This window comes from Varanus komodoensis, unplaced genomic scaffold (assembly GCF_004798865.1).
Source record: "Varanus komodoensis strain SLA01 unplaced genomic scaffold, ASM479886v1 scaffold88, whole genome shotgun sequence".
Lineage (NCBI taxonomy): Eukaryota > Metazoa > Chordata > Lepidosauria > Squamata > Varanidae > Varanus > Varanus komodoensis.
The window spans coordinates 87,187-110,213 of NW_025336576.1; the positions used below are offsets into that span (position 1 = coordinate 87,187).

General features: G+C 50.9%; 1 protein-coding gene across 3 annotated transcripts; it reads left to right on the forward strand.

Moving 5' to 3' along the window:
• The first annotated feature begins 75 nt into the window (after nucleotides 1–75).
• On the forward strand, nucleotides 76–6,785 carry TMEM230 (transmembrane protein 230). Of its 3 annotated transcripts, XM_044417451.1 has the most exons (5): nucleotides 76–133; nucleotides 640–669; nucleotides 3,041–3,168; nucleotides 4,185–4,307; nucleotides 5,168–6,785. In XM_044417451.1, exons 3-5 carry the CDS (start codon nucleotides 3,073–3,075, stop codon nucleotides 5,306–5,308), a joined length of 360 nt encoding a protein of 119 aa, XP_044273386.1. In that variant the 5' UTR covers nucleotides 76–133; nucleotides 640–669; nucleotides 3,041–3,072; the 3' UTR covers nucleotides 5,309–6,785. The 3 variants fall into 3 exon arrangements, with proteins under 3 accessions (XP_044273386.1, XP_044273388.1, XP_044273387.1); XM_044417453.1 differs by lacking the exon at nucleotides 640–669 and having other exon boundaries at nucleotides 106–133; XM_044417452.1 differs by lacking the exons at nucleotides 76–133; nucleotides 640–669 and adding an exon at nucleotides 557–579.
• Nucleotides 6,786–23,027: the final 16,242 nt, after the last annotated feature.

Genomic DNA, 23,027 nt, shown 5'->3' on the forward strand with positions numbered 1-23,027 from the left:
TTCCCTGCGCCCGGCCGCGCGCCCCCTGGCGCAGGCGCGGCGGCGGCGGCGCGGCCCGGAAGTGGTTCTGCCGCGGAGGGAGAGCTTCCGGTGCGGGCCTCCTGCGGCGGGCGGTGGCGCGGCGGGCCTGCAGGTAGGGCGGCGCGGGGGGAGTCGTGGAGCCGGGAGCGCTCGCCGCCTCGCCCCCTTCCTGGCCGTGCAGGCAGCCGCGGCGGCGCCCCCGGGCCGGGCCGGGCCGGGCCGGCGGATGGGCAGCGAGGCCCGGAGGCCGCCGGTCCCTTCCCCCGGGCAGGGGTTGCAGGAGCCGGACCGGGGGGGGGCGGCTCCTCGCCCTCCTGCGTCTGCAGGGTCGCGGGCCGGAGCAGAGCGCCGCAGGGCTGAGTTCGCGGGGAGCGCTAAGGAAGCTGCTGCGGCAGGGGCAGAAAGTTTGACCAAAGGAAGGGCAACTGTTTCTCATGCGTGGCGCGAATCACGCTGTTCCTTGAGTCGCGGGAAAGGGGAGAAACTCTCCAGGGGCTCTGCTAACAGAGGTGCGGGTGGTTAAACTGCTGCATTGGAAGTTCCCACGATTGTGGTGAGGTGGGTCTGTGTTCCGTATTTTGGTTCTGCAAAATTGTAAAACGCTTTCTTTTTTAAAAGGGGGCTGACCTGGTGCAACAGCCTGATGAGGTAAGTCGGCATCTGAGTTGTTTCTTTACTGCTGTTTTTGGAGGGGTGATGTCCTTTCTTTTTCCTGCCCCCAGGTGGCAAAAAGGCATAGGGTAATGTGCCCAGAACATGGCCCATTTGTATCGTTTTGGGTGCCCCTTAGCTTTTGGGTTTTTTCAAGCAGATGAAGGGTTTTTTGGTCAGAAAAGTGCATTTTAAGAAGAGAGAGTGTAGTTGTATATGTTAGAGATTGGAAAGATTTTTCCCAGCTAAGATCAATGAGATCATTAACTAACCCATTTAACAATTTGAGAAACTGCTTGGACTACCACTCCAGAAAGGGCCCCATGAAGGATGTGGCTAGTCACACAATGGATGCTGTGGGGCCTGGCTAGTTAAGCACAGTTGCCTGGGTAAATGATTAAACCGAGGCACAGTCTGCTTTCCACAACTGAACTGCAAAATACCTACAGAAACACATCAAAACACCTATTTATAGCGACAGTCCTAGGCATTCTATGCAATAATGTACTGGGCAAGATATTTTACTTCTTGCAAAATCTTAAGGCAGGCAAGCCCTGAAAACAAAGTCTACTCCTCTGATCTCTGAGGGAGTAGTTTTCTGTGTCTTGCTGATGGCTAAAAATTGCAAGGTTTTGATTCACTGCAGGGTGCAAATACAAGGCTTGCGGTGAAACATGATTACAAAAAGCCCAGGATAATGGTTTCTCAAATGCAGGGTGGGGACTGGGGCTTCCTCCTTAACCACCTCTTCCAGAGGCACAGTTGTGCTAGGAATAAACTGGCTCTAGGCAGGCGTATTTGCCCTACAATCTCCCTTTTAAAACAGTCTGGTGTTGCACTATTTGCTGGGGAAATACATGCAGTTCTGTGCAGGGGCATGAGCAGGTTGGTGGTAAAGGGCCAGGTCATGCCACCCCTACTCTGCCTGCCTGCCTGAGCCTTTACTGAACTTTACCAAACTCTTCATAAAATAAAAACCCTATAAAAAGCTATCAATATGAAACCAATTAGTATGCCAGCACAGCATAAAATATAAGATCGGGTATCAGAGGTAAAACCACATTGCAAAGGCTAAAATAATAAAGCACTAAAACTTAGGACATAATTGTTTAGTATGGATTTCCAACTGCATCGTTTGCATCTCTTTGCTCTCATCATGACATTGAGGTAAAGGAGAAGCCATCTTCCTTCGTAGGTGCAATTTCCCCTGGGCGGATCTGGTAAATTGTGTGTCCTTTGTACAGCTGGGCTCTGTTCCGGAAATGTGGCATAATCCCGATCTGGGGAAGAAGACTGGCTTTTTGTACCCGGGAACTGCATCCGCAGGATGTGCCGTCAGGCCGCCTCCTGTTCCACTGTGCCTGCCTCAGCTGTGGAGAGCTCTGTGGATCAAATCAAGCATCTCTGATTGGGCCCAGAACAGAATTGTAGAGCAGAGAGAGAACCGCTGTAATACGGCCTGTGAGAGTCTGTGCAGCTCTGTTCTGCACCAGCTGAAGCCTTCAGACCATGGCCACCCCTTTTTTGGGGCAGGGGAAAGGGGAAATGCTGTGGCACCAGGCATTGTTTTGGACACCACCGTAGAGTGACCTGTCATAGTAGCAGAGTCCCAAGTGGTGGTGCACGCAAGCGTTTTCCCCCTCAGAATGTCTCACAGACCTGTGGCTGCCCCACTCTGAGGGCTTAGCAGACTTGGGAAGGCCTTGACCAACTCAAGAAATGGATGGGGCAAGAAAAACCTCTCTGCCACTAACTGCTGCCACAGGATGAACTCTGAAACGAGCTCTCCTCGTCTTAGATTCTGCTTGCTCTACATTTGCCCTGCACGTGTCTTGCAGTGTCTCACAGCCTCGTTGCCCACAGCGCGGCTCAGGCTGTGGGAAGCAGGTGAGCTCATTCAGCAGCAGCAGTTTTCCGCCTGCGACAGATCAGTTCCACAGGTTAACCAGAGGTTTGGCAGGACCTCCAGCTGGGAAATCCTGCCAGACCATCAGCTCCACAGGCATTTCGTACTGGCTGAAGTTGTGCCCCCCCATAGGTCCCCCACCATTTGCTTGCACTTTAGCTGGAGGGCTTGTCTCTTTGAGAATTAGTATATTATCATTTTGCTCAACATTTCTACAAACAGCATGGTTTTTTCCTCCATTGAAACAAATATGTTTTCAAGACCTGTCCAAGCTGTGGCAGCCAGGAGGCTGGCCCAGTGGCCGGTCAGGCATCTTGTAACAGCTGAGCTGGACCGATCAGATGACGCTCGCAGGCTGTTAAAACGCAGCTCCTTCGCACTGCTCAGCCCAGTGCGTCTCCGCTTCAGTAACGTTTTTCACCTCTGTTCCTGTCCCTGAGGAGCTCTGTCTTTTTGTCCCAGGTGGTAGGTACTGACACCTCTTGTCGCTTAAGATGCCATCACGAACGAATTTAGCAGCTTCGGTCCCCAACAGCAAAGTGAAGTATTCCAAGCTTGCTAGCACAGATGAAGGCTATATTGACCTGCAGGTAAGAGCGGGGCAACCAGGGTGAAATTTATTTATTTATTTATGTATGTATGTATGTAAAGTTTTTATGTGCCGTCCCCTTGCTACATAGCCTCGGGACGGCTTACAGAAATAAATAAATAAGACAATAACAATTACAGTTAAAACCTGGAAACACACTGGCTGCACAATTGAAATATATAAATATTCAACTTGATTAAAATACTGTTTGAATAAAAATGTCTTGCCTGCGTGCACTCTTTAGTGCATGCTGCAGGTTTCTTTTCACGTTCCTTCTGCTTTTGTTTACTTTGTGCCAAGGGGAGAAGCCAGTCCAAATGGAGGTGATTCATGTGGGCCATCAGTTCAGGCTAAGGATGAAAGGGAAGCAAGCAAAGACTGACTGCATCTGTTATCACCAGTCAGACATAATCACAGGGAGGGATGAGGGGAAGCGAGACACACACACAGACACCAAAGTGGGGCTGTCCTCAGCCCTTCCTCCTGGTCTTCTTCTGGTGTTTGTGTAGTCTCAGGTGGCCACCAGGGGGCAGCCTTGCCACAGCATGGCTTCCCCTTAAAGTGCCGGGATGAGCAGAAGCCCCGCTGGGATCCACTGGTGGTCTTGGGTGATCTGCCATAACTTACAAGCACTTCTGACTTCTAATTATCCCACAATTACAACAGTTTTGAGCTCTTCCTCCCATCCCAAAATGGGGCCACTGAAAAAAATTCTCGGGGAGAAGCAATGAGCGGGGCTTTGTGCTTGTAAGCTCTGTGTTGGAATTGGCATCGGTGCCTGGCTGAAGATGGGCACAAAGGCCTCTGCCCCATAATCTGGGCCACTCGGGTGCGCCTGGTTCTGCCCAGCAGCCCGCAGGGTTTTAGTGCAAAATGAAAACTGGCCAAGCTGGGTGCTGCTTGCCTGGTTGTGGCAGGAATCCTCCCGTCCCTGCCTTGTCCATGCTGCCCACGCTGGACAGCACCCAGTGGAAAGACCCCCGGGGCCTCTAACGCTGACCTCTCCCCGCCCTTTAGTTCAAGAAGAGCCCTCCCAAGATCCCCTACAAGGCCATTGCGCTGGCCACCGTGCTCTTCCTGATCGGCACCCTCCTCATCATCATCGGCGCCCTTCTCCTCGCTGGATACATCAGCCAAGGAGTGAGTTGCTCGTGCCTCCTGCGAGCGGCAGCAGGCCCAGGATCTCTCCGCGTGTGCGAGGGCACGCCTGCAGGCATTCGCACGCATGGCTGTCCCTGGGAAAGGCGTCCGAGCGGAAGCGTGTTTGGGAGTCGCGCATTCTGGGCGGAGAGGGCTGGGGGCCACGTGGGGTGCGGGCTCACCAGGTGCTTCAGAGAGCTGATCAGGGCAGTTTGCACCACAGAACTGTTCTGTGTCTGCTGGATGCGCCCTTTCTGCCAAAGGCTTTGGAATGGCTCCCAAGAGGTCTTGTGTCTTCTTGCATTCAGAAGCCGAAGTGCAGCTCTGTTTCACAGGCTGCAGAGCAGTCCCAGTTGTTCAGGGTGAGGGCAGAGGAGAGGAAGCAAAGCCTGGGTGTGCTGAGCTTCCTCTTTCTGTGCTTGTTTTAAATGCCTGGGCACCCCAGGTGTGGAGACGCCGGTGCACCTGTGTTTCAGGGTGCAGAGCTCGTGTTCCGTTTCACGTATTCTGGCGCTTCCCCCCTGCCTTCCTGGGAGCATCCGAAGCCACCTGCTGTTCTGGCAGGCTTCCCTCTCCCCATTCCTCTGGAAAAATCGGGATCAGACACGCCTAGAGCCGGACATAAGCTTGCATCTAATAAATCAACATTTGATGGGCACAGAGAATCCTGAGTGGGTGGGTGTGCCTCGTTGCTGTGGCATTAATGACCGCAGGGCTGTGGACAGGCCATTGCGGATGGGTGGTTTGCATCACCTCGAAGGCCAAGGAGGCAGTCCACCAGGCAGCTGCCCCTTGTCCAGTTGGGGGGGGGGGTCCCGCCATCACTCCCCCCCATCCAAGCCTTTCCTTCTGTCTTCCAGGGCACAGATCGCGCCATCCCTGTCTTGATCATCGGAATCCTGGTTTTCCTGCCAGGCTTCTACCACTTGCGCATTGCTTACTTTGCTTCCAAAGGCTACAGGGGCTATTCCTATGACGACATCCCTGATTTCGATGACTAGTGGGCTGAAGACGTGGATCCCCCCTGAGGCGCCCCGCACAGTGGGGGCTTGGCCACCCCGGGAGCGCAGGCCAGGCCGCGACCCCGAGCATTGGGCAGCCCCGGGAGGGATGAGGCCACTCGCCGCCAGCGGGGCCTGCAGGGTTTCTCTCTCTCTTCCTCTGGCTAATCAGAGACTGCTGCCGCATCAGGTGAGGCAGATCGGGTGAGCGACTTTAGGAGAGACACTTCTCCTTTCAGAAGGGAAGTTTTCTGCCCATCATGCGCCAGCTTGCGTAAGAAAAAGAAAGTCCCATTTTAAAACCTCTTGACTTTTTCCGTTTTCACCCACAAGGTAGATGTTTGGAAGAAGTGACGAATGATTTTAAAAAAATCAGGCAAATGGCCAAAGGTCTAACAATTTAACGTACTGGGCCATTGGCTGGAAGTTATGAAAAACTAGGCTGGCTTGTAATGCCTTCTGCAACAGAAATGTAAGGAGGACTGTTTCCGATTCTCCCCAAAACTTCGTTTTCACACAGAAGGTGGGATGTTAAGACTTAAGTTTCTGTAAGGAGAGCAGATCTTCCGCAGTTGTGGAGCCTGCAAGCGCTGTGGTTGCAGCTCGGCACTCAGCGGCCCGATCCGGGTCCAGCAGAAGGCGATGCAGCATGAGTGTGCATCATGTCCTGCGAACTGGCTCAGGGCCAATCCCACCAACTATCACACGTGGAACGTTGACAACACCGAAGCGCTTGGGCATCCACAAAATGCCATCCCTGTCAACTCAGCCCAGTTCATGCGGACACACAACTGTCCGCTCCCCATCTCCCAAGCAAGGAAGCCCACAGCATTAGAAGCAAAAGGCGAAGGTCTCACCGGGTCACTGTCCTCTTCCCTGTAAAACAAAACAGGAGAAGCAACATCCATATACCTGCATCCCACAGCCAAAGAGAAGTCAGTGGGTGGGTGATCCAAAGCCTACTGAAGGGGCAACGCGTCCTTCTGGCTCACCTGAAACAGGCCAGATCAGGTTCGGCTCCTGCTGAAGGCCTCTTCCAAAGGTGAGAGTGCAGGCCAGTTCGTGCTCACCGGCGGCCTGGCGAAGGTTTAGCAGTGTTTTCCGCGTCTCGCAGACCAGTCTCAAGGAGGCCCCCCCACCCAGGCTGTGTGGACGCCGTGGCGCCTCCCCGAACGTCGACCTCGCCTGCCCCAGCCCGGTGCCCTCGGAGGTGTTGGGCTGAAGCTTCCAGCATTTCCAGCTGTCCTGGGGGCGAAATCCTGGGATTGGCAGCTCAGCACATCTGGAGGGCATCAGCTCAGGGAGGGTCGACACACAGGCGATTTCTCCACCCACGAGAGCTGTGTTTAAGCTACATTCATTTCTGAATCACAGGCTACATTTACTTCTGTAAATGGGCATAAATATGCAAAGAGAAATTAATCTGCCATTGCAGGACGTGTATTTAATGTGAATAAAGAGCATATGCTAGTCTGTTTTTATTTAGCTTAATTTTTCAAACTGGAGGTCCATGTTGCAATGTGAAGGGGAACAGTTGTTCCTCTCAATGAAGCAAACATTAGAGATCAGCACTGCCACCAGTATTGCCACGGCTTTGCATCCCCAAATCCTTTTTGGAGAAGGATTTGGTCATCTTTGGGCTAGGAAATTGTGCATGTGGGAATCTTTCCCTTTTCTGTACCTTTTTTGAGCTTTTGGCTCAGCAAGCAGATTCTGCCCCTACAAATGGGATGCGACCTGAAGAAGGGGTGTTTGGATATCCACATGTTCTTGGATGCTACGAGGTCTGTGGCTTTTAGGCACCATCTCTCTATCATCAACATGTGAATTCTGTGGCTGGTCTGAGTGTCCTTACCTGACCACCAGAGTGACCTCTCCCTGGGGAGTCAAAGAGCCAGGCCCCATATTCCACACTGCAAAACAAAGCCAGATTCTAACTTCTGGAAGTTTGGGGCCTTCTCAGCCACAGGCAAAATGCCTGTCTCCAAGCTGTTGGGAGCTGCAGAATTTTCCCTTCCAGGGTTAATAGCAGGCGAGTGCAGTGGTGCAGCTAGAAATTATGCTTACCAGGGAAGGACTGTGTGTACTTGCATAACACACCCCACTGCTTCTCTTCTGTTCCCACAACCACCATTCCATGATGTACAACTCGCATTTCCGATAGGATGGAAGCAAGGTTTGCTAACCCAGTTTTAAATAAGTGCCTGCAGATTCACATTTTAAACTCCAGTCCTATCAGCATCAAGACTACAAAAATTGTGTTGGCTCTGCTTTTTTTCTGCCTGCTTGTAGCTTTTTTGGGGGTAACAAAAGTCTTCCAATCTTACTGCATCCCTTTCCCCTCGCTCCTCCCAAACCCCAGAGATAATTTCCTATAAAGATAAGAGACACAAGCCGCAGAGACCTTTTTTTAAGGTTCTCTGTACCTTGGTGGCCTAAACAGAAAGCCCTCGCTTTGTTGCTTTGTTTGCAAAAGGTTCCTGACGCGATTCCTGACATTACGGGTAAGGAGAGCCAGTGTGGTGTAGTGGTGAAGAGCATGGGACTGGGACTCAATCTGGGTTCGAGTCCCTGCTCAGCCATGGAGCCCACTGGGTGACTTTGGGCCAGTCACAGACTCTCAGCCCAGCCTGCCTCACAGGGTGGTGGTTGTGGGGAGAAGATGGAGGAGGAGAATGATGTAAGCTGCCTTGAGCCCTTTGTAGGAAAAAGGCAGGATATAAATCGAAAAATAAAAAAAAATCCAATGTGCCACTGCCGGTCATTGGCATGGGCCAACCATCTTTCCCTACAAAGCATCGCAGTGGAACTTGCAAGAGGACAGAGGACCCAGGAGACTGCCGTGTAAAAGCTCATGTTGGGAACAAGGGGAAGGGGCGAGTAGCGTGGAGGATATATTTTGCTCAAGCGAATGTGGCTTCGCTATCGGCTATCAGCCCTCTCACAGCCAGACACCTTTCAGGGCAACATACCTCCACCAGAAGAGATGGAGGTTGTCCCTTCAGCAGAAGTGAAAGGCACTTGTCTCAGGAAATGAAATCCACAAATGCATTCCGCTCTTCCACCAGTAAACCAAGCAGTCTTTGCAGTGTACGGAAACCAAGTGGTTTTGAGGAAAACGTTCAGGGCTCCACCATTTTGTCAGCCACAAAGTGAGGGGCCGCTTTTACATTGCTGAATTCACGCTCCTGAAAAGAGACTCTCCAGCATCGAAGCAATTAAAAGAACTTTTCACTGCATGCACCTCTTGTTCCTCTGGCTCTGAAAATGTATCCAGTCGTTTCCGTGAAACTGCCAGTGTGTAATTCACAGGAAATGCGCAATGAGATCTTTTTTTAATCAGGTTTTATTATTTTCTCTGTAGACCCAAAACTAAAACAATTATTTAGGACATCGGACATGCTGAGTTGACATCTCTCTTTTTTTTTTTACATTCAACAACCATATTCAATTCTACGCATAGTCCCGTTTCTCTAACCAATGATAGAAAATACTCCAAGTTTTTTTTTATAAAGATTTTTATTAAAATTTTTTTTAAAAAAACTAAAAACATCAATCATCAAATACATTGGACATACTGGGTCAGCCCCCTACAACATATCTTTTTAACGTTCTATAATCATATTCAAATCGATTTTTAAAAATTTAAAAACATCTTTAAATCTAAGCCAAGTCCCGTTTCTCCAGCCAATCCTAAAAAAGGTCCTGAGTTTGATAGAAGTCAGTATCTTCTTTCTCCTTCAGTAATAAAGTCAATCTGTCCATTTCTGCACAGTCCAGAATCTTTTTTAAAATCAGTTCCTCAGTGGGTAATTCCTCACTCTTCCAGTATTGAGCAAGCGCAATCCTTGCTGCTGTGATTAAATGTAGCATCAAATACATTTCTTGTTTGCTAATATTTTCCGGTATAATGCCTAACAAGAAAATTTCAGGTTTAAAAGCTAGGGGTTTTTGTAGCATTTCCTCAAGCCATGAACATATTTCAAGTTTGATGGAAGGATGTGTCTTCTTCAAAGACAACGTCAATCTGTCCATCTCCACGCAGTCCAAGATCTTAAGTGTGTAATGAGATCTGTGGGTTAAGTAAAGGAGGCAGAAATGTTATCTTTTTAAACCAACGAAAATGGCTTGTGTGGGGAGAACATGAGCTGCACATGGATCAGGAGTTACACTGAAGGACTACCTGGCCATACCGTTCCCTGGATCAAACAAGCTCAAGCAGATAAGGAATAGCAGGAGCCGGGATGCGCTTGGCATCTATTCTAGCGCTTAGTGATTTATTCAATTTCCACGCTGCCCCCTTAGCCTTGGGTTCTCTGGGCAACTCGCAACACATAAGTTCTCTGCAAACCAGTGATTCCCAGAGTGGGTGCTGCCACCAGCGGAAAGATCGGGGGTGGGGGGATCGATTGCTTCAAATTGCAGTGGAACCGTAGGCCAAAGAGGCCTTGGGGCACCAGGGTTGAATAATCTCTTGCCTTCACTCTCAGCCAGAGGATGGGTGGGTGGACTGTGCCTGGTTGTGACGATAACGCTTTGCTGACTGAATAAATGACTTCCGGCCCCGAAGAAGGGTATTTCTGAAACTTGTAGGGCAACAACCAAGCTATTCTTGCTGGCGCGCAAAACTTTTTATCACTTCTTCCCCTTTGCGTCTTTTTTTGCCCTTCTCGTTCGGTCATTTTGTCATGTCTGCTGCTGCCCCCCTGAATCAAGCAATGCAGCGATTGCTCCGGCCGCCTCCGTCCACAATGTGGAGAGCAAAGCGTGACGCAGATTCCCACTTCGCTGCGTCACACCGACCTATTTTTATAGCCCTTTCCCCGCATCTGACCTCCGTGCCCGTTCCCAGCCGCTCCTGCTTTCTTGTCCAGAGGGATGTGGGACGCACTGAGCGGAACCCGCTGCGGGAAGCTGGCAGGGGCGCAGGGGGCCGGCGGCGAAGCGCTCCGCCGTGGGCCAGCGCCCTGTCAGCATCGCGTGACCTCCGCTGCACAGGCGAGCGCCTTGCGGGCAGGGAACATGCCTCGGAAGAGGAGCAGCTGAGGGTCCTCGTGGTCAGTTGCACATAGATTGGCCTCCCCGGTGGCAAGGCTCGGCCCCCATCGCACTCCGCTCCTGCCTGCTGGACCCAGGCAGGAGGGCTGCGGGAGCCTGACGCCCACACAGCGCCAGGAGGACGTGAGGCAGCACCTTCGGCTGCAGAGACGCTGCTTTTGTGCCTGCCGCTGGCGAACCGTCGCGTTCTCTTTTGCCTGTGAGCAGCTGAGGCGCTCGCTGCTATTCGTATAACCAGCCTGGGGCTTTGCTTTGCATAAATATGGACGCCAGAGCCTGGAGGACAGGAAGCGAGGACTTGCCACTCCACTCCTGTCTCCTCCTGTTTAAAGTGGAGCCCCGCTGCCTGCTCCTGCCCTCTTTCCCTCGGTCCTTCAGAAGGCATCAAATGAATGGTGTTTCCTGGAGCTGCTTTGCTTGTCTGCCTCGTAGACCAACGATACTAGTGAGATGCACGAGCGCAGGCTGAAGCTGCTCCTGGTGCGTGTGCATCTTCGTACTTCTCGCTGCTGATTTATTGCACACGCAATAAATTGATTTATTGCTCTTGGGTACACAGGGAGCAGCAGAAAGGGTGGTTTGCTTCTGGATGGGAGGCAGGAAGGATCCGGCCTGCGTGACTGTCAGTGCCATTTGCGGTCATGTGAGCAAACATGCGTGTTCACACGGCCGCTAATGTTCAGCTGAAGAAAGTGGGTCACGTCTGCCGTGTTGGAGGCGTGGTCCTCACCCTGGCAAGCAAAGCATACTCTTAAGGAGATGAGGCAGTCTTGCGCCAGGCCAAAGGTCCACGCGTCTGCCTCCAGCCACGGCCAGCCAGAGGTGCCCCTGCAGCTCTTTGTTCACAACATCTGGCTTCTCGGCCTGCAAGGGGTGCCGCAATGGCAGCCACAGCGTGGCAAGAGGATGTCGGGCCAGAAGCAGGACTTTCTCTCGTGCAGCGCATCTTAATCCACACAGTTCCGGCTGAGGAATTTAACCCAATTGGACTGTCCCGAGTCACAGGGACAAGAGAGGCTCTTGGGTCCCATCTGGCAAGATGGGGTGGCCCAGGAACATGCGCTGCAAGCTCCCCAGCCCCCAATCAGCATGCACGCACGTGTGCGTGCAGGGCGGAGCGTTACTTCTCCCTGTGACTGTGCGAATCGTGCCAAGGAGTGCGACCCGGGAGGACGGGGCTGGTTGAGGAGACTGGGCAGCGATGTGAGGTCCGGGAATGCAGAACTGTTCCACAGTGTGGTCCAGAAGAGGGCTGGGGAGCACAGACGGTTGGGAACCGGGCTGTGAGGGTGGCCCGCGAGTCGGTCCTCTGTGTTGTGTTGTTGAGACAGAGGGTTTTTCTGCCCTAGGACAGAAAATGGGACCCGGCAGTTCTGCCTCTTCGCATCGTCAGGCTTGGCAAGAGTTGCCACATCGGGTCGTGCTGTGTTAACCCAGCTGGACTGGCAAATGGCAGATCAACAGGCAGCCTTCCCCGCATGTCTTCGATTTAGGCAGAGCTCCCCTCTCTCCCCACTTAACTTTTCAGAATTTCCAGGCAATGCAAGCACAGGAAATCTTAAAGTTTGCTCTCTGTGATGTGTGGTGGAATTCAAGGATGTGGAATCCCTGGGCAGCTGCAAAGTTGGCATTGTTTGGATTTTCAGGATCGATTGCGGCTGCTATGCTGCACACGTCTTCCTTGGGCTCCGTGGGACTTCCTTCTGTCTACACGTGCCCAGAATTGCACCTGTTATAATCCCCTTGACCTGTGACCCTCTGTAGTGCACGCCTCCCAGCGGGGAGATGGTCATCATCTGAAGCCATCTCACTGGGGACCCTTGCTTGTCCGCGCAGCTTTCCTTCCAGCATTTCTCAAATAAAAATATGAACATTTGAAGAGCCCAGGTGGATTGAACTCAAGGCTGAGCCTGGATGTTGTGGCCAGCTAGATGCCCATGGGAAGTCCACGAGCAGGCAGCGACTGGCCTGACCCTCCCCCCCACCCATATTCCCCAGCAACTGGTTTTGGGAGGCACACTGCTTTGATCCTGAAGGTAACACTGACCCATGAGGACCAGTAGTCTCATAGGAAGTGAATTCCATAGCTTAACTGCGTGCAGTGTGCGGAAGAACTTGGTTTGCCTTCCCTGGGATTCCCCAGCATTCTCATATTCCCAAGGAGAAATGCATTTCTTTCTCTGTGGCCTCCTCGTCGTGCGTAAGCGTGCCCCTCTTCTTTTTTCTATAGCTAACAAGCACAAGCTCCAAACAAGCGTCGTAACCTTTCCAGACACCAAGTTGCTCCAGCGCCTCAACAATTTTGGTTGCCCTTCTCTGCTCCTGCTTCCGCTCCGCACACACCCCTTCGCAGCACAGCGAGCGGGACGGAGCGCAGTGCCCCAGTGTGCTTCTAGCACAGCCTGTATATTAGCACAAGACTCTCGGCCATTGTATTTCCCATTCCGTTTCCAAGTATGGCCAACATGGATTTTGCCACTTTCTCAGCCGCTGCATCAAGCTATGCTATCAATAACTAATCTAAGATGCTCAGTCCCTTGTCTAAGTCCAATAAATCCCACCTGATCAGCTTGGGCCGATCTTGTCTTAATGTCTTGCGACCTGATCTGCCTGCGGTTGAGTCTGATTAACATTTATATTGAGGCATTACGGGACGGGACGGGACGGGACGGGATGGAAGCTGGCACACTGAGCATAACCTTTGCTGGGCTTAGGAATTGCCATAAGGTAAGCGCGATTTCACAAAGGCAAAAGGGCACCTGATTCAAAGATACCTTTCACAACACACCGGCTGGAAATTCTTGTGTGGCGCTCAGCTGGAAACCCACCCAGACCAGGTGATTTGAACAGAAAACAGAACAGTGTAGGAAACAGAACTGCCGAAATCTTATCGGCCTGATACAACAGCTCTTCTCTTTGGTGCACCCACGTGTCGCATATTGTGCTGTTCTGGTCACCTTACCGCATGGGTCCTCAAGCTACGGCCCATGGGCCGGATCCAGCCTGCCAGGCCCGTTTATCTGGCCTGCCTCAGATGTTCTGCACTTGCCTCGCTGCGCTCGCCGTGCACGCGCCCACTGCCACCTCGCCGGCCCATGCCCGCCGCCGCTGCCTTTCAACTGGCCCCCTGTTGAAAAAGTTTGAGGACCCCTGCCTTACTGGAAAAGGACATTGTTGAATGGAAAAAGTGCAGGAATGGGCAACAGAAATGATCAGGGGGCCGAAAAGCTCCAGTATGAGGAACAACCGGGACTGTTCAGCTTAGACAAAAGGCGAGGGAGGGGAGAAGGACAGAGGGGTGTAAAATCATGCACGGTGTGGGGAAAGTGGCGAGGGAGACCCTCTTCTCCCCCTCTGGGGTCATCCCGTGAAGCTGCTCGGTGGGAGGTTTAGGACAGCTCAAAGGAAGGCCTTCTTCACGCAGCGTGGAGTTGATTTGTGGAGCCGGCTGCCACAGGACGTGGGGGGGCCACCCACCTAGACGGCTCGCGAAGGGGACTGGACTGAGGCACGGAGGGGAAGCGACTTGTGGCCGCCAGCCTTGCTGCCCTGTGCCTTCTCCTTTACCGCAGGCACAGCTCGGAGGAGCTGGCCAGGGGGTCTCGCACCCGTCCTCTGGCGGACCCTGCGGGCGGCTGGCTGGCTGCCACCCTCGATGGAGTGAGTGCCTGACGAGTCAGGCCCTTGGCCTGATCCAGCAGGGCTTTCCTCACGCTCTTATGATTTCCCAGTATTGGTGCTCCCCAATGTGTTTGTAATTTCCTGTACATGGGAAGGAGCTGTAAGAAACGGCCATGTAAAGAATCAGGACATGGAGGAAAAGATGTGCTCCGTGTGCTACACAGAGCAGAGCAGAGCGGAGCAGAAGTCTTTAAAATGTACATTTGTATCTGTCGGAGAGGCGTATATTGTATTACTCTCATCTTTAATAGCCAAAATAACCATTCTGGGGTTTACCTGCTCAGGATGCTCTGCTAGAAACTTATCTAGATGCTTGCCATTTTCCCACTACACCCATTGTAAGTGGGTTAAGGCAAATTCCACTTGCTGGGAAATAATAGTATTTAATTCATGTTTAACTTGCAGCAAATCTTGAAAAGTTGCAGAGCTGGGCAAGTGGCAAACTAGATTAAAAAACATTTCAACTTGCTATTCAGAAGGAACGGTTGCATCATTTGGATTTTTCTTATGGGGTACTCAGGCAACAATTTGGCCCTGTATAAAGAATGGAAAAAGGCAGAAGGCAAAAGGGAATACCAAATATAAGATGGATTGACTCGATTAGGAAAGCACTGGCCTTGGATTTGGAAGCGCTGAGCAGGACTGGGAAGGACAGGGTGTTCTGAAGAGCTCTCATTCATGGGGTGGCCATAAGTCAGAAGCGACATGATGACACCTAACAAAAAACCTTAGCATAAACACTTTACAAGCCTCCCACTCCAGAGTCCAAGAACCAGCTCAGTAATTTTGAAATACTTCACTATCTCAGCAGAAATCTAATTTAAATTGCTCATTGTGAAGTAGACAAATATTGAAACACAGACCAGGGCTTGGGTGATTTTGAAAGCGGCAGCTGCACGCAAACTGGGCTGTGGTCTGAAACAACCAGCAAATCGGTCTTACGGGTATTTTGTTGATGTCACAAAAGTGTGGAAACCAATGGTATAGAAACAAATCCTTGCCTCAATCTCACAGAGCAGTTATGATGAACAGGTATCTGCCAGCAGTGTGTGGCATTGCCCAAGCATCTGCCAGCCCAAGTTCAGCTATATGGGCCTGTAAGTACAGCTCACGGCGGTTTGCCTCTTGGGAGTAAGCGCACTCCTAAAACCTCATTAAAGCCTCTGCGCTTTAATCTTAAGCTATGCCAACCTATTTATCCATTTTGTCACTGCAATAAACTGACATGGGACTCTCTCTCAAGAGAAATTACTTGTTCTACTCAAAAGTCGGCTAATCCAATTTAGCACAGCAAACATTCTTTCTCTGTGCTTTTCCTGTTTACTCAACTGACTTTTCATTCTTTGGCTTGGCTTTCGGGGTTATTGCAGTGTCGTCATGAGGACATTCAGCTTCTGAACTGATAGGATTATAAGGATGAGTCAGTTTTATAAACAGCTGCATCAGTTTGGAGCAGAACATGCAGTAGCCTCTCTGTTTTTCTTTTCAAACATTATCCAAAGAGATATTCGGATCGGGTGAGAAAGGCATCAACTGCTTCCCCCCAAGGCCTTGAGAGACTGAGGGGTCAAGCGTGAGAGCAACTGTGGCGCAATGGTGCAGGGCATGAGACCGGGAGCGGGACCCAGGAGAGGTGGGTGCTGGTCCCTTCTGATCCATGGGGGCGACTTTGGGTGCCACAGGCACTCTGAACACGTCTTATCCAAACCAGGACTGGAAAACATGCTGGCTAGGCCGGCAGTTCAACCGGAAAACCTTCCCAGACAAGCGAAATGCTCCACATAACCATTTATGGCACTGGCTTTGTCTACCGTATCACAAGCAAACCCTGACCCCACACAGTCACAGCTTTGCAATTTATAATTTTGACATATCAGCAGGGGACAAAGGAAGTGAAGGGCAAAACGGGGTTGAGCAAGCGTGCAGGATGTGCCTCGCCAAGCCGAGTCAGCCCTCCTGCCACCTATCTAAATATCCGCAGGCAGTTGGAATCCCCTTCCTCTTCCTCTGCTTCCAGCAAGAAAGTTCTGCCAGGGGCAAAGTCGAGGCGGGGGGCGCCAAGGCCTGGTGGGACTGCGCTCGGAAAGCCCCTGTAACTTCAGCAGCTGCAAAGCGCTGCCACCAGATTGCCGACTGGGCTGGCTGAGCAGGACACACTTCAGCATTACCTGCACCAGGTGTCTCTTCTGTACTTCTGTTCAAAGTGCCAGCTCTTATTTTTAAGGCCTTACATGGTTTGGACTTGTTATGTTGGTGTTATTCTTGCATCACATTTGTAGCCTTTTTTGCATTTTTTGAGGAATGCTAGCCATCTGACATAGCTCTGTTTTCTCCTTGCAACAACAACCCTGCAAGGGAGGTTGGGCCGAGAGTGAGTGGCAGGCCCAAAGTCACCCAGTGGGCTTCGTGGCTGAGTGGGGACTAGATCCTGCAACCCCAGCCCAGCACTCCAACCATCACTTCGCACTGGCTCAGGCGCTCCATCCGGCATCCGGCATCCAGACCCTTGTCCCATGCGCTCCCACCAAATGGTCCTCTGGCAGTACAAACTTGACAGACTATCCTTTGCAGGGAGACCTGCCAAGCTCTAAGACTGGTTAAAAAAGGCTCTTTAGAAAGACTACGTGATTTAATATCTTAGTTCCCTGTGTAAGGACCCCGAGGGTGTGGAATGGGCTTCCACGGGTCGCGGCTGAGGCCCCATCGGTGAGGGCGTTCAAGGATAGACTGGACATGCGCATGGTGGGCATTTCATAAGTGGTGCCAGCTGGAGCCGGGGGTCAGACTAGATGGCCCAGGAGACCCCTTCTGACTCGCTGTTTCTGTTTCTATGTAATTTATTCTTTTTGGTTCTGATATTTGAGTCAGCACTTCCCGCTGAACTGCAATGCCATATTGACATTCTGGTGTTTTGGTTTTATTTTGAAATTTTATTATTTATTTTGATGTTAACATTAGATTATTTTAAATGATTTTTAAATAAAAAGAAGCATGGCAATTTTGAGCCTGGTAAAATTTGGTAATTAGCAAGTTTTCATCTGTGCCACTGGTGGCATATTTGATGGGAAAGGTTGGGGGAAGAAACTATGAGATCAATGCTGGATTCATCAAATCCACTTTGTTATCACATGGTGGCACAATGGTTTAAAAATAATCCCATTTTACTGGGCTGCTCCTTCCCTGCACCTTCTGTGCTTCAGAAAATGCAGCTAATCTGCTAAATTCCAGCTTGGAGGATTTGCAGATTTCCCCATCAATCTGGAAAGACGGTTATTCAGAACAAAGTCCACTCGGTTTTCATGGAACTCCCTTGTCAAGAAGCAATTTAAAATTGTTGCTGGCAACACACCCTGAGAGAAGGCAGTAGTGCTCTCTGATAAGAAATCCTCACCGGCTCGCTGTGGAGTTCCTAGCGGGCAGCAAGTGCCTCGGCCACCTGGGCTCACAGACACCTACGACTCTCCTGGCGCGGGAACGCTCCCGTTGTGTCAGCCTCTTGGTTGCCAGTGGTGCGGGGCGGGGGTGCTGGGTGCCTCCTTGCAGCAAGTTAAGCCAAGTCATGGCACGGGGATCTCCTTCAATTCTATGGATTAAAGAGCAGAGTTGGTTTCAGAGCCAGGTGGAAAATGCTAATACGACAGATCAGTAGTTCAAATCCAGCTGTTTGTCACAGGTGGGGCGGAGGGAATCCGAACCTTCCCACGCCAGCAGTTGCAAAGGTGTTCTTGCCCAGTGCCGAACATGCGTGTGTGCACACCCCTTGCTCGCATGGGCTCCGGGTGGGAGAACCAGTGGGCGACCGCCGCCTCCTCATTCCCATCCTCACGGGAAGGACCAAGAGGACGATTGCCTTCAGCCAGGGGCGTGGCAGCTCCTCTGCCGGTCCAGCTCCCAGCCTGGGAACTTGCTCAACGAAGGGCAACACCGAGCTTCTGCATGAGCAACCTTGCGTTGGCAGTGCCAGAGCCAGCACCTGGCTTTCCCGTTCAGAACTCCCTTGGCCAGGTGTCCCACCTCCCACACGGAAACCAGCTTGGGTTGGGTGGACCCAAACAAGCTGGGCCTCGTTTGATGGCGAAGATTTCCTCCAAGAGCAGAAACACAAGGCTCTCTGAAATGTAAGTGTGAGTGTCCTGCTTACCTAATCTATTTATGCACTTACATCTATCGTGGAGAGAAAGAGTCACTTCTACATAAATGCAGCAGCCATCTAGTTCTTGTTAGCGAAAGAGCTCCAGTTTGCATGTCGCAGTGAGAAACTGGGGGTTAATTAAGCCAAGATTGGCTGCAGGATGCTGGGCACATTCCACAACCTTTTCCATCTAATCAAGGGTTGCTACATGACATCTGAATCCAGATACTATGGGCTGTTTGCACATAATGACATCCCAATAGTTTAAAACAACACATGACAAGTTTTCGGGGATGAGTGGGCACATGGAGTCACCTCTTTCACAGGCGACGTCCAAACCCAGGCCACTGGGTTGTTCAGGGGCTAAACCCCACAGTTAACCTACCCATGGATTAGCAGAACCCAGCAATCTGCGTCTGGAGGGCCCACTCAGCAGAATGTACTTCACTTGAGTCCAAGCTGATCTCTCTGCTCATACACAGCAACTCATTTGTTTTTAAACTCATGGCTTCTCATTATGAACCAGATCAGTAGGTTAACCATGGGTTCAGAAACCCACAGCTAAACTACCATTGTTTAACCCACATTTAATTTAGTGTCATGTTTGGATGTTGTGTAGCGAGTCTTGAATGGCCAGATCAGGGGTCAATATCCAGAAAAGCTGAGTGGGGAGCACAGCACCCACCATGGCAAATTGTGGATTAATTATATTATGTGTGACCTGTCCTGATTCTTCCCTCATCTGGTATGAGGGTTAAAAAACCCAACAAAATCAAGAATAACAACAATTTGCAATTAAATTATACTGAAAAATAAAATAAAGACAAAATAAGTAACACTCAAGGTACCTGAGGATATTTTACACCTTACTGTCATTATGATTTTAAATATTTTATGGAAGAAGGAAAAAATAAAATAGTCCCTCATATAAACTCGTTTAATTTAAAACTGAGAACATGGTTGTGCTTTGGGGAGTGAAGATTACAGCTTATATTTTGCAAGTTTAAGCTGGTGCTTATACTTGAACTATACAGATTGGGTGTGATTAAAACCAGCATGGGGACATATCAATGCATGCGATTGGAGGAGTCTAATTTATCAGCATTGATGGGCCTGGGATGGCCTAGCATGAGCTGGAAGCATTTCATAATTTTGTGGAAAGGGTAACCTTGTGGACTTTAACTGGCACCCTTTCCCCTCATCAGATATGCTCTGGTTCAGTCTCAGCGGGGTTTGTTTTGTCTGCACGCAGGGCCCCATCAAACATGCTCTGTGCCAGCACAATGCTGCCCGCGCCGTCAGCCCTACCAGTGCTCAGCATGTGGGCGGAATTATTTGCATCGCTGCGTGGAGCGCGTGTGTGCAAAATATCTGTTTCTAAAAAGAAATTCAAAATATCACGAGGAGAGACCCTGTGCAGTGGAAAATGGTATTTTTTGTCTCAGATGTTTGAACAAAAAGAACATGCCACAGTGTCTAAAGTGACTATAGGTAGTTCTAAAATAATATAAATCAAAGTGACAGTCATTGGGCAGTATGGATAAAACAAACAAACACTCTGTTGAAATTGATCCTTTATATTACCCCTTCTAAGGAATCCGTTCGTTCAGCAGCGTTAAGGAGCCGGCTGTCCCTAATTCAGAGAAAGAGCCAAGATCAAGTCTTTCCTTAGGCTGGCACAGGCCTTAAACGTGAAAGGATCATATCAAACATGAAAGCACTGTATCAACATTGACAGGAAGACAGAGAGAGGAGATTTAATATAATTCAGTCCCCAGCTGCAGCATCTCAGAATCTTAAAAAGATCTAGCCAGTTTCCATAGATTTCTGAACCTACTTCCTTTGAACTTGTGCTTCCCCACTTCCCAGAAATCCACTTTCAAAACTCAGGGGCATTCAAAAGCAGCTCATGATACGGAATGAGGTCCATTAGTTGCATTGCTGCCCGCAAGCATTTATGTGTTCCCAAAACTTGACTGTTCTAACCTTGCAGAGTGCTGGCAAAGGCCCACATCGCAGGTAATTCCAATAGCACTCAGTAATTCTGTGCTTAACATAAACTGGAACTTTTCCTGAAACACCCCATCAATATCGATTAGTCATTTGCATCTGCCTGGATTTGGGGTTGATTTGGCCATGGAGTGGCATAGGAAAGGAAATTAATATCTTTGCCTCTTAACCTGCAAGGTCCAAAATCATATGGCTATTAACTGGGAGTACATTTCACCAAGGAAGCGTGCACAGGATCAGGCTGAGAGCATTACCTCTCTGGATAGATTAATAACGTACCGCAGGGCCCCTGCATCCGCTGTTACCACGGTTTCACTAAAACAGGGTGACCATTGGATCTCCACACTCCTAGGGGTTAGGGGTGTAGGACCCCCACGAAAGTGGAAAAGCCAGTAATATCTCTAGAGAAAAACTGCAAATATATCTAGGGGAAATAAGCAAATATCTCTAGGGAACTATGTGCCCTGTTTGGGGACGCCCCACTTTTGTCTTGGCACTAGCCAGCCTCACTCATATGTTTCGTGTCTCAGCATGAAGACTCTAGAGATATTTGTAGTTTTTCTCTAGAGAGATTCACAGTATTTCCCTAGATACTTCCAGTGTTTTCACTTTTGCAGGGAGCCTGTGCAGGCAAGCTCTGGGGATGTAGCGATTGCCATGATCTGTGGTTTCAGGCATCCGCTGGGGGGCTTGGAATCTATCTCCGTGGATCGGGGTCTTGCTGTATGGAAGTCCTGCTCTTGACCCCTTATTAACCTCACACGGCTGTACATTGGAGAGAAACGGGGTTTTGCAAAGTGCACATCACTAGATGGAACCGGCCTTTCAGGTACTTCAGAGAGAACCTACCTCCTGTCCAAGAAGGCAGCCTTTCTCTGCTTGGAGCTCTCCAGGTGTTTTGGCTTTCAGCTCCCATCAATCCAAGCCGGCACAGTGAACAGGAAGCGATACTGGAAATTATCACCAGAAATACCTGGTGGGCATGAGGACGTGGGGGCTCCTATAGTAAGTAAGACTGTGGAAGAGACTGAGCTCTCAGCAAGTAATTAGCAATGGCGGAAAGATCAACAAAATGCGGAAGGCCAAAGTGGCATATAACAGGGTGAAGCGGGATGTCGTTGCCTGGACAGCATCTTGTTGATGCTTATATGGCCACCCCAAGTGCTGCGATCCTTTTTGCAGCTGTTCGTCTGCCGTTTGAAATGTGGCACATACTGAGCAAGTGAAGACAGAGGGCACCCACTGCTGCAGGGGCCGATCACTTGCATGAAGAAGAACGCGGTAATTATGCTTCAAATGATGCCAAGTACACTCTTCCTTTGCAGTTTGAAATGCCTGAACTTCGCAGGGCTGACTCATTCACCACACAAGAATAACAACTCATGCCATAATGACAAAACTTCTGAAAGAGAGACTTGGGGTGCTTCCAGACAGAGAAATAAATAATTTTATTTGTAAATAAAGACAAATGGATATTTGTCCAGACAAATAAATCAATGACCTGAAGACCACAACCAGGTCCAGACCTATATAGGTCAGACTTTAAACATGCAAACTCAGTTTAGGGGTTATCACATAAGAGCCCCTTGGGAGAAACTGTGATGGTCTTTTAACCCTTGCAGATGCCATGTTCACCTGTCATGCAAACTGGCCCAACGGTTTATTCTTAGGAAATGAGGTTAGGATTGCATTATTGGTTATTTATAGTAAGCTGTGGGACAAGGGATTCGTGAAAAAGGTGGCATTTCAAAGAGAGGTGGCAATAGAAGTCCGCCAAAGCATTTCCAAACATACGGAACAATTGGACAAAAAATAGACACACTGATGTTGCCACACTCATTTATGTAAGCAAATCTGGATAGAGTTTGAATAAAACCTCACAGGAAGGGGATCCCCCCCCCCCCCGGCTTGGTCATCTTGCAGCAGCAAAGCGGTGGGGAAAGGCGGAGAGTCACTCGTTATGGGGTGCAGGACAATAAAGCCTCTTGGAGCTCCTTCCAAGATAAGCCGAGCACGGAGGCGGCAGCTTTCCTGGACCACGTCCCGTGCGTGCGTGCGTGCGTGCCCTCACTTTCCTGTCCTGCTGCAAGTGACCGAGCAAGTCCCGAGGGGGCAACCTCCCCCCACTGTGGGGCTATATCCCCCCTCCGTACATAAACCACAGAGCCTTCCCGTCCCGCACCACTCCGTCCAACAACCTCGGGACTTAAGAAAGGCGGCATTGCCCTGCCGTGAGTTGCTGCAAGCAGCCCAGAGCGTTGGCTGCGGGGCGGGGGATGCAGACAAGCAGGAATAACGCGGGACGGCGCGGCGCGGCGCGGGGGGAGGCCGCCCGGAAGCGGCTCGGAGGCGGAGCGTCCGCCGAGCCAGCGCGCGTGGCCTCTGCTTCATTCATTCATTTATATATACTATATATTCATTCATTGAGCATTTATATCCCGTTGTTTGCAGCGTCTCCGGGCGGTGATACGATAAAATAAAGAAATAAGGCACCGCATCCCGATCATAAGGTACAAGATCAGTCCTGGAGCACGAGCAACATCTAAAGCAACGGGAAAGCGGGCGCCGTTGCAGAGCGGGCGCCACCGCAGAGGAGGCCCTTCTCCGGGGAGCCGCTCTCTGACCCGCCCCCCGGAAAGCCGGGGCGCCCCCTCTGCGGAGCTACCCCCCGGAGCGCCCCGCCCGGGGCCTCCCGAAGCTCCTCCCCCGCCGCGGGCCCCATCCGAACCCCGCCGCGGATGCCAGGCGCGGGCCGGCGGCGGGCGGGCGCCATCTTGCGAGGGGCGGCGCTGGCCCGGCCGCCGCCCCCGCCCCGCCCCGCGCTGCCGTCACCGCCGC